We start from the raw sequence: 11,322 nt of genomic DNA, 5'->3' as shown, positions 1-11,322 counted from the left end.
AGTGTAATCATTTCCAAAATTAACATGTTTTTTTTTTATCTAATAAAATACTACTGCTTCAGTCCATTAGTCGGCCTTTAGTCTTTCAAAAACATTTTCTTTTTTTCAGTCAGACTACTTGTTGTATAATCATACATAATCATATTTGTTAAATTAATCATAAACATTACTGCTTCTAATTTAGTCGCATGTCTACATTTCCTCTTCACCATCACAGTAGTATCATATTCCTTTTGCTCTCTGTCCCTCCAGATCTCCAACAGCAACATGTCTGTGAGGAGGAAGAGGAGGAGGTTCTCACTGACCAGCAGCTCTGTAACCAGGAGAGGAGCTCCAGTCTGGACCAAGAGGACCCAGAGCCTCTACAGATTAAAGAGGAACAGGAGGAGCTCTGCACCAGTCAGGAGGGAGAGGAGGTTGTGCTGAAGGTGGAGGCTGATACCTTTGTGGTGACTCCTACTGATGAGGAAAGGGACCATGTTGAACCAGAACCTGAAAGTGTCCACAGTGAACCTTCAGTTCAGGAGCCGTATATTTGCACAGCATGTGGGAGGGGTTTCAGACGGAGTTGTCACTTGGAAAGCCATATAAGACGCACCCACTTTGGTGAGAGACCGTACCTTTGCAACACGTGCGGGAAAAGATTCAGTGTCATGTCATCATTAAAAGAGCATCAGAGAGTTCACACAGGTGAGAGGCCATATACTTGCACAACATGTGGGAAAGCTTTCGCAAAGAAAGGTAATTTGACAGCCCACATTACTGGCACCCACTTAGGCGAAAAGTTGCATACGTGCACAACGTGTGGGAAGTCCTTCGCACAGAGTAGTACCTTGAATGTCCACATAAGACGCGTCCACACGGGTGAGAGGCCGCACCTTTGCAAGATCTGTCAGGAAAGATTCATTTCTCGGACAACATTGAGATTGCATCAGAGAGTTCACACAGGTGAGAGGCCGTATATTTGCACAACATGTGGGAAAGCTTTCCCACTCAATGGTAACTTGACAGTCCACATTAGACGTGTCCACACTGGTGAGAGGCCGTACCTGTGCAAGATCTGTCAGAAAAGATTCATTTGTCGGTCATCATTGAAACTGCATGAGAGAATTCACACAGGTGAGAAGCCGTATAATTGCTCAACATGTGGGAAAGCTTTTAGACTCAATGGTAGCTTGTCAGTCCACATTAGACGCGTCCACACTGGTGAAAGGCCGTACCTGTGCAAGACCTGTGGAAAAACATTTGCTATTAGGTCAGAATTGACAGTGCATCAGAGGATTCACACAGATGAGAAGCCGTTTATTTGCACAACATGTGGAAAAGCTTTTAGACAGAATTGTACCTTGACAGCCCACATTAGAGATGGTCACAGTGTTGAGAGGCCGTACCTTTGCAATATCTGTGGGAACAGTTTCATTAACATGTCAGCACTGAAAAAGCATCAGAGAATCCATGTTAATGCGGAGACGTATACTTGTACAACATGTGGGAAAGTTTTCAGACAGAGCAAACTCTTGACAATGCACATACAACACATCCACACAGATGAGAAGCGGTACCTTTGCAAAACCTGTGGCAAAAGATTGAGTGACAGGTCAGCATTGAAAAAGCATGAGAGAATTCACACAGGTGAGAAGCCGTTTATTTGTGCAACATGTGGGAAAGCTTTCAGACAGAGAACTCATTTGAGAGCCCACATTAGACGCATCCACACAAGTGAGAGGCCGTACGCCTGCAACATGTGAGAAAAGATTAATTGTTCTGACACAGTTGAAAAAAACATGCAACAACACACACAGATGAGAGACCATACACTGCAACAAGTGTGAGAAAACATAATGCATAATGGGGGGGGGGGAGCACATGAAAACACATACAGGTTAATAGCTGTTAACTTAGAACCTTTCATACATTGTGGTGACCTTACAGTCCACGAGAAGAGCCAACACTGGTGAGAGACCTTTGCAATATTTGGCAAAACGTATAAGTTGCAGGCAAGTAGATTTGTATTTACAAAATATATGGGAGACAATTCGGTTCCGGTGGTTCGTGGTCATAAAAAATACCTGAGCATCAATATACAAACTCCTGTGTGTGAGACATGCTCACAAATTGAAAGAAATATTGATGATGAAATGTAAATATTTTAATGTAAAGTTTTCAAGTCAGATTTGAGTGAATAACTTCACTGCTTTATACGACCACATGAGAAGTCGTATTAAATGTGAACACACTTTCTTTTTGCTATGTTATACTGTATAGTTAGGTACTGTGCTTGATTGATTTGACTATAATTTGGTAACAATTTCAACTAAAGTTGGAAATTGAATTAAATAGAAATTGTGAAATGTTGCTTGATATTTATACACATGTACTGAAATAAATGTTTACAATGTCTAAATGTTGTGTACTTTTTGAAGTGCTGCTAATTTACAGGTCAATGATCAACACTGCTTGCTAAAGTTTTAAATTTCACGATACAGAAAGGATGGATTAAACAATATTTAAATTGGGGCAGAGAGTTATATATTAATCACTCATCTTATTTCATTCACTTCTGATTGAAATAGATGTATGCATAATGTTTTGTTTATGTGTGATGAGCAAACATCTTTTGTTACAGAGTGTGCTGATTATTCTTGAAACTTTCCAACATTTATTAATGATATTAAACGCAGCAGTTTTCAATAAAATCCCATCAACTGAAAGCGGAAATTAATAAACATCCACCGTCGGAACTTAACAGTGTGACATCCAGCGGAAGTAAACACTACAGCCGTTAGCAGCGTTAGCTCTGTGCACGTAACGTTATTGAATGAAGTGGAAGACGGTATTGTAGCGGTGACACAGTTAATTATTTAATCTGTAATTAAGCGACAATGTCTTCAGTTGACTGTTTGAGACAGTTTGTCAACGAGCGACTAACTGCTGCTGCTGAAGAAATATTTGGAGTTTTTCAAAAAACTATCGTCGAGTACGAAGAAGAGATCTATCGTCAGCGCAAACTGCTGGATATCGTTTGCAAACCTGAAATAAAGTTACACAGGATAGGTGAGTAAAACTTTTACTAGTTAATCATTTATAATCACAGTTGTTAGATACATCAGTAACGTTACTGCTACTAATTTAGTCGCATGTCTGCATTTCCTCTTCACCATCACAGTAGTATCATATTCCTTTTGCTCTCTGTCCCTCCAGATCTCCAACAGCAACATGTCTGTGAGGAGGAAGAGGAGGAGGTTCTCACTGACCAGCAGCTCTGTAACCAGGAGAGGAGCTCCAGTCTGGACCAAGAGGACCCAGAGCCTCTACAGATTAAAGAGGAACAGGAGGAGCTCTGCACCAGTCAGGAGGGAGAGGAGGTTGTGCTGAAGGTGGAGGCTGATACCTTTGTGGTGACTCCTACTGATGAGGAAAGGGACCATGTTGAACCAGAACCTGAAAGTGACCACCAGCTGCTGTTGAACAACTTTTATGCAGCTGAGGGCCAAGATCAGAAAGGATACAAGCATGAAGACTCTACTAGAGATGCAGAGTCAGAACAAAACGATCAACAACATGAAAACGGAAGTCAGAGTAACATCGTGTGCAACCCTAACTTGTCAGGGGCTGACAGTAATGCTCACAAACCGTCTTTTAAATGTAACACCTGTGGAAAGGATTATAAGTATAAGTCAGATCTTCGGAAACACATGAGAAAGCACACAGGTGAGAAGCCGTATATTTGCAAAACCTGCGGGAAGAGATTCGTTGTTGCATCATCGTTTAAAGTGCATCAAAGAATTCACTCAGGTGAGAAGCCGTATATTTGCACAGCATGTGGGAAAGCTTTCACACAGAGCAATGGCTTGAATGTCCACATTAGACGTGTCCACACTGGTGAAAGGCCATACCTGTGCAAGACCTGTGGAAAAACATTTGCTATCGGGTCAGAATTGAGAGTGCATCAGAGGATTCACACAGGCGAGAAGCCGTTTATTTGCACAACATGTGGAAAAGCTTTCAGACAGAATTGTACCTTGACAGCCCACATTAGAGACGGTCACAGTGGTGAGAGGCCGTACCTTTGCAATATCTGTGGGAACAGTTTCATTAACATGTCAGCACTGAAAAAGCATCAGAGAATCCACGTTAATGAGGAGACGTATACTTGTACAACATGTGGGAAAGTTTTCAGACAGAGCAAACTCTTGACAATGCACATACAACACATCCACACAGATGAGAAGCGGTACCTTTGCAAAACCTGTGGCAAAAGATTGAGTGACAGGTCAGCATTGAAAAAGCATGAGAGAATTCACACAGGTGAGAAGCCGTTTATTTGTGCAACATGTGGGAAAGCTTTCAGACAGAGAACTCATTTGAGAGCCCACATTAAATGCATCCACACAAGTGAGAGGCCGTACGCCTGCAACATGTGAGAAAAGATTCATTGTTCTGACACAGTTGAAAAAAACATGCAACAACACACACAGATGAGAGACCATACACTGCAACAAGTGTGAGAAAACATAATGCACTACATTTGGGGGGGGGGGGGGGGGGGGGGGGTCTCACTGACCAGCAGCTCTGTAACCAGGAAGGAGCTCCAGTCTGGACCAAGAGGACCCAGAGCCTCTACAGATTAAAGAGGAACAGGAGGAGCTCTGCACCAGTCAGGAGGGAGAGGAGGTTGTGATAAGGTGGAGGTGATACCTTTGTGGTGACTCCTACTGATGAGGAATGTGACCATGTTGAACCAGAACCTGAAAGTGACCACCAGCTGCTGTTGAACAACTTTTATGCAGCTAAGAGCCAAGATCAGAAAGGATACAGACATGAAGACTCTACTAGAGATGCAGAGTCAGAACAAAACAATCAACAACATGAAAACAGAAGTCAGAGTAACATCGTCTGCAACCCTAACTTGTCAGGGCTGCCAGTAATATTGACAAACCGTCTTTTAAATGTAACACTGTGAAAGGATTATAAGTATAAGTCAGTACTTTCTGAACCACAGAGAATGCACACAGGTGAGAAGCCGTATATTTGCAAAACCTTGCGTAAAACTTTAGTAGAATGACTTATTGAAACCATAAGAATGCAACAGGTGAGAAGCCGTATATTTGTAAAAACTTTGCGGAAAGCTTAATAGAATAACTCATTTACTGTGCATCAAAGAATTCACAGGTGAGAAGCCGATTTTGTACAACATGTGGGAAAGCTTTCATCACAAGAGCAGTAAAGTTGAAGACACATTAGATGGTTCACAAGGTGAGAGGCCGTACCTTTGCAAGACTGTGGGAAAAGATTGGTAAGATGCAACATTGACGGCATCAAAATTCACACAGGTGAAAAGCCGTAACTGTACAACAGTGGGAAAGCTTTATTTACAGTCAACATTGAAAACACTCGAGAATTCACACACTGTGAGAAGCTGATACGTGCACAGAGTGGGAACATTGCACAAGTGCAATTTGAGAAGACACATTAGATGGATTCACACTGGTGAGAGGCCGTACCTTTGCAAGATCTGTGGGAAAGGATTCGCTGTTCCGTCACAACTAAAAGCACTAACAAAAACACACACCGTGAGAAGCCGCATACTTGCACAGTATGTGGAAAAGCGTTTGCACAGAGGTGCTAATTTGAGTAGACACATTAGATGATTCAACAGGTGAGAGGCCGTCCTTTGCAAGATCTGTGGGAAAGGATCGCTGTTCCGTCACAACTAAAAGCCATACAAAAACACACACCGGTGAGAAGCCGCATACTTGCACAGAGTTGGAAAAAGCGTTTGCACGAGAGGTACCTTGAAAGTCCACATTAGAGGGATTCACACTGGTGAGAAGCCGTACCTTTGCAAGATCTGGGGTAAAACATTCACTGTTCATACAAACTGAAAGCACATACAAAACTCACACAGGTAAGAAGCCATATGCCTGCAGCATGTGTGAGAAAAGATACTTCTACAGGAGAACTTAAAAGTACACATGAAAATCCATACAGGTCAATGCTGTGATCTGCAAAACACAAGAGTTGTCACACATAGTGGTGACTTCACAGTCCATGAGAAGAACCAACACTGGTGAGAGACATTGAAATATTTGGCAAATAGTATAAGTTGCAGATGAGACACTGTATTTCAAAACGTGTGGGAGACAGTTCAGTTCCGGTGGTTCGTGGGGTCGGAACAGAAGAATTCAAAGAAGTGAGGAGCTACATAATTACAAGCAGTTTTGGGAAAAGTTTTACTCAAATCACATTCTTTAAAAAACACCTGAGGATCAATATACACACTCCTGTAGAGACATGTTCACAAACTGAAAGAAATAGTTTGTACAGAAACTAATACATGTCCTGAATGTAAAATGGTATCAACAAGTTGGAATGTAAATACCCTAATGTAAAGTTTCCAAGTCAGACATGCGAAGTGAATGCCAAACTATTTATATGGCCACAGGAGAAGTCCTGTTTGAATGTAAATGTACCTCTTTTTGCTATTTTATTCTGTATACTACCTCACTGTGCCTTATTTTAAAGCTAAATTGAATTATCAGAACTTTTGAAAGGTTTCTTTGATAATGTACACATACACTGAAATAAATATTTACAAAGTATAAATGTTGTGACTTTTTTGAGTACTTCTATATGCAGCTCTATGATCAACACAGTACTTAAAAATAACACTTAACATGATTACTTGCTAAAGTTTCTCAAGTGTGATGGTCCAGAAAGGATGAATTAATCAAAATGATATGTAAATTGAGTCGATGGTTAAATAATAATACACAAGCATCTTTTACTCTATTTCACTCTGATTTAAATAGAGCATTGAATTCAAACAGGGGTCTTCAAACCGTTTTTCATTCCCAAGGTCCCATTGGATGAGAGACAAACAGAACAGGGACCCCCCCATGTAAGTATTTTTTTAAAAAGTGTCCATTTTAAGCCCTGGGCCCCAAAATAGTTGTACATTTTCCTTTATTAACCTTTTATTTCTCCCTATAACTGTGACAAATTGTATCCATGCAGCGTCCAATTTATTATCAGACGAGTAACAAGCATATTAAGTTGGTAATGTTAAGAGTCAATGTTTCATTTCACAACAAAGAAGGAACTGCTGTGTTTTGAGCAACACCTGTCCTCTCTTTTTTTTCTTTTCCCCATATCAGCTGGACATGTTTATGTTAGCGGCATATATCATTTTGTTAAATGCTTAATTCTCACAAATTATTTGACAAAATTGGCGGACCCCCTTTAGTACCTCTGTGGACTCCTAGGGGCACGGACCCTAGTGGAAGACCCCGTGCATAAAAGCTTGTTGGTCCACTGGGACTGATAGCCGACTGTATCTTCAACAAGAGCAAGAGGAAAGAAAAAACTGTCTACTCATGAAGGGCCTGTTGGTTTATGTGTGATGAACAACAATCCTTACTACGGATGCTGCCTTTATTCTTGAAACTTTACTACCTTTACTGAGGATATTAAATACTCCAAGTCCCAAGTAAATACCATCCCTACAAGCGGAAAGAGAAGCGTCTGGCACACCACCGTCGGAACTATAACAGTGTGTACATCCGCGGAAGTAAACACTTACAGGCGGTACAGCGTTAGCCTCTGGTTGCACGTAACGTTATTGAATGAATGGGAAGAACGGTATGGTAGCGGGTGACACAGTTAATTATTTAATCGTAATTAAGCGCCATGTCCCTTCAGTTTGAACTGTTTGGAGACGTTTTGTCAACGAGGCGACTACTAGCTGCCCTGCTGAAGAAATATTTGGAGTTTTCAAAAACTATCGTCCGATACGAAAGAAGAGATCGATCGTCAGCGCAAACTGCTGGATAGCGTTTGCACAAACCTGAATAAAGTTACACAGGATAGGTGAGTAAACTTTTAACTATAATTCATTTATAAATCAAAATTTGTTTAGATACATCAGTAAACTTTCTGCTCTAATTAAGTCGCATGTCTGCATTTCCTCGTCCCCATCACAGTAGTATCATATTCCTTTTTGCTCATCTGTCCTCCAGATCTCCAACAGCAACATGTCCTTGAGGAGGAAGAGGAGGCGGTTCTCACTGACCAGCAACTCTGTAACCAGGGAGGAGATCCAGTCTGGACCAGGAGGACCCAGAAGCCTCTACAGATAAAGAGGAACAGGAAGGAGCGCTCTCTGCACCAGTCCCACAGGAGGGAGAGGAGTTGTGATAAGGGTGGAGCTGAGACCTTTGTGGTGGACTCCTACGATGAGAAAGGGACCATGTTGGAAACCAAACCTGAAAAGTGGGACCACCGCTGCTGTTGAACACTTTTTATGCAGCTGAGAGCCAAGGATCAAAAGGAAAGAATACAAGGCATGAAGACGCTACTGAGAGAGGCAGTCAGAACAAAACAATAAACACATGAAAACGAAGTCAGAGTACATCGTCTGCAACCCTAACTTGTCAAGGGCTGACAGTAATATTGACAAACCGCTTTTAAATGTAACCACAGTGTGGAAAGATTATATATAAGTCAGTACTTCTGAACCACATGAGAATGCACCACCGGTGAGAAGCCGTAATATTGTGCAAACCTGGCGATAAAAACCGTTTAGAGTAGTAGAATTGACTTATGAAAATACATCAGAGAAGCACACAGGTGAAAGCCGTATATTTGTGACAACTGTGGGAAAGCTTCACACGAGCAGTAATATTTGAAAGTCCACATTAGATGCGCTCACACAGGTGAGAGGCCGTAAATTGGGCAACCTGCGGAAAAGATTTGGTAGGATGCAAACATTGAGAACGGCATCAATCAAAGAATTCACCAGGTGAAAGCCGTATACATGTACACCATGTGGGGAAAGCTTTTAATTTACAGTCAAACATTGAATAAACCTCGACAGTTCACACCTGTGAGAAGCTCTGCATACTTTCACAGTATTTGGGAAAAGCATTTGCTACATAGTGCTACCTTGAGAAGACACAGTAGAATGGAGGTCACACTGGTGAAGGCGTTACCTTTGGCAGATCTGGTGGAAAGGATTCGCTGTTTCCGTCAACAACTAAAAGCACATAAAAATCAACACACGGTGAGAAGCCCAGCAGACTTGCACAGTATGTGGAAAAGCGTTTTGCACAGAGGGCTTAAAATTTGAGAAGACACATTAGATGGATTCACATCTGGTGAGAAGCCGTACCTTTGCAACATCTGTGGTAAAACATTCCACTGTTCTATCCACTGAAAGGCACATACGAAACTCACACAGTTAAAAGCCATATGCCTGCAGCATGTGTGAGAAAAAGATATCCTACAGGAAAGAACTGAAAAAAGTCCACATGAAAATCCATACAGGTCATAGCTTGTGATCTTGCAAAACACAAGAGTTGTCACACATAGTGGGTGACTTCACAGTCCTGAGAAGAACAACACTGGTGTTAGGACCCATGGGTCCATATTTAGTGTTGTTTGGTATTGTTTGTGGTCATTGTTCCCTCCCTGCCTAGGGTGGTGCTACCACCTTAGGTCTCGCCCGCTGCTCCAGGTGCTTGCCTGCCGATGGGTTAATGGACTAGTGGATCAGCTATAAATGGCCCGCCGCTGGATTCATTCGGCCTCTTTCTCTTGACCTTACTCTCCCAACTGGCACCAGGCCGTATTGTATTGTACTGTGTTTGTGTTTTCTTTCTGTTCTTGAAGTTGTCTGGTCTGCCTTAGAGACTTTAGCTTAGCTAGAAGTCAAGTAGTAGTAGGGGTGGAGTAGCTCCTTTTGGTTTGTCTCCCTTTTTCCTCCTGTTTATTTGTAGGGAGGCAGGGAGAACCCGTGTTTTGTTTTTTTCTTGTTTTGGTTAGGTAGTTAGTTTTGGGTCAAGATTGGTTTTGTTTGTTGTTTTGGGGGCCTGCTCACGCCTGAAGCGTAAAACTACACTCGTGAAATATAAACAATAATAATTGAATAAAATGAATCTTTGTTGGACTTGCAGCTCTGTGGCATTGATCATTCTTGGGAGGGGGAAAGAGGGGAGCGTACTTTCTTGTATGTCGGTGTCCCCCCTAGGCCGGACGTAAACCATGGTGAGAAACGATTGAAATTATTTGGCAAATAGGAATAAGTTTCCAGATGATACACTTTGGTATTTTAAACTATGTGGGAGACAGTTCAGAGTTCCGGTTTCGTAGTGTCGGACAGAAAGAATTCACAAGAAGTGAGGAGCTACAAATAATTACAGCAGTTTTGGGAAAAGTTTTACTCAATCACATTGCTTTTAAAAAACACCTGAGGATCAATACACACTCCGGTAGAGACATGTTCCACAACTGAAAGAAATAATTTTGTACAGAAACTATACTATTTTCCTGAATGTAAAATGGTAGCAACAAAGTTGAATAGGAAATACCCTAAATGTAAAAGTTTCCAAGTCAGAACATGCGAGTGAATGCCAACCTATTTATATGGCCACATGAAAAGTCCTGTTGAATGTAAATGTACCTTCTTTTTGCTATTTATTCGTATACTGACCGTCACTGTGCCTTATTTTAAAGCTAAATTGAATTATCAGAACTTTTGAAAGGTTTCTTGATATATGGTACACATACACTGAAAAAATATTTACAAAGTATAAATGTTGTGGTACTTTTTTGAGTACTTCCGTAATATGCAGCTCTATGATCAACACAGTACTTAAAAATAACACTTACATGTTACTTGCTAAAGTTCCAAGTTGAGATGGTCCAGAAAGGATGAATGTAATCAAAATGGATATTTAAATTGAGTCAGATGGTTATATAATAACAATCACTTTACTCTATTCACTTCTGATTTAAATAGATGCATTGATTCAAACAGGGGTCTTCAACCTTTTTTCATCCCAAGGTCCATTGGATGAGAGACAAACAGAACAGGGACCCCCACAGTGTAATTATTTTTTTAAAAAGTGTCACATTTTAAGCCTGGCCCAAAATAAGTTGGTACATTTTCCTTTATATCCCTTTTAGTTCTCCCTATTAAACTGTGACAAATGTATCCATTCAGCTGTCATTTATTATCAACAGTAACAAGCATTAAGTTGGTAATGTTTATTGAGTTCATGGTCATTTCACAACAAAGAATGAACTGCTGTGTTTTGAGCCAACACCTTTCCGCTCCTTTTTTTTCTTTTCCCATAGCACTGGACATGTTATGTTAGCGGCATATATCAATTTTTGTTAAATTCTTAATTCTCACAAATTAATTTTGACAAAAATTGGCGGACCCCCTTTAGTACCTCTGTGGACCCCTAGGGGTCACGGACCCCTAGTTGAAGAACCCCTGCATAAAAGCTTGTTGGTCCACTGGGACTGAATAGCTGACTG

General features: G+C 41.1%; 2 protein-coding genes across 2 annotated transcripts; both read left to right on the top strand.

Annotated features, from left to right (window-relative positions):
* The first annotated feature begins 525 nt into the window (after positions 1–525).
* LOC104940079 (zinc finger protein 665) lies at positions 526–4,542 on the top strand. Its single transcript, XM_027285889.1, has 2 exons — positions 526–1,838; positions 4,515–4,542. The coding sequence occupies exon 1, from the start codon at positions 654–656 to the stop codon at positions 1,746–1,748; it is 1,095 nt and encodes a 364-aa protein (XP_027141690.1). The 5' UTR covers positions 526–653; the 3' UTR covers positions 1,749–1,838; positions 4,515–4,542.
* LOC113747056 (zinc finger protein 595-like) lies at positions 2,883–4,548 on the top strand. Its single transcript, XM_027285039.1, has 2 exons — positions 2,883–2,997; positions 3,352–4,548. Exons 1-2 carry the CDS (start codon positions 2,883–2,885, stop codon positions 4,422–4,424), a joined length of 1,188 nt encoding a protein of 395 aa, XP_027140840.1. The 3' UTR covers positions 4,425–4,548.
* The last annotated feature ends 6,774 nt before the right edge of the window (positions 4,549–11,322 follow it).

The sequence above is a fragment of the Larimichthys crocea genome, chromosome XII (assembly GCF_000972845.2).
Source record: "Larimichthys crocea isolate SSNF chromosome XII, L_crocea_2.0, whole genome shotgun sequence".
Taxonomy (NCBI): Eukaryota; Metazoa; Chordata; class Actinopteri; family Sciaenidae; genus Larimichthys; species Larimichthys crocea.
Note: the sequence above shows the minus strand (reverse complement) of the source record. Positions and strands in the feature narration are given on the sequence as shown.

Excerpts from the sequence above, each read along its gene's own strand:
- LOC104940079 (XM_027285889.1), top strand. The coding sequence starts at position 654 with ATGTCATCATTAAAAGAGCATCAGAGAGTTCACACAGGTGAGAGGCCA.
- LOC113747056 (XM_027285039.1), top strand. The coding sequence starts at position 2,883 with ATGTCTTCAGTTGACTGTTTGAGACAGTTTGTCAACGAGCGACTAACT. Across the intron at positions 2,998-3,351 it reads GTACGAAGAAGAGATCTATC|AGGAGGGAGAGGAGGTTGTG; the intron begins GTCAGCGCAAAC and ends TCTGCACCAGTC.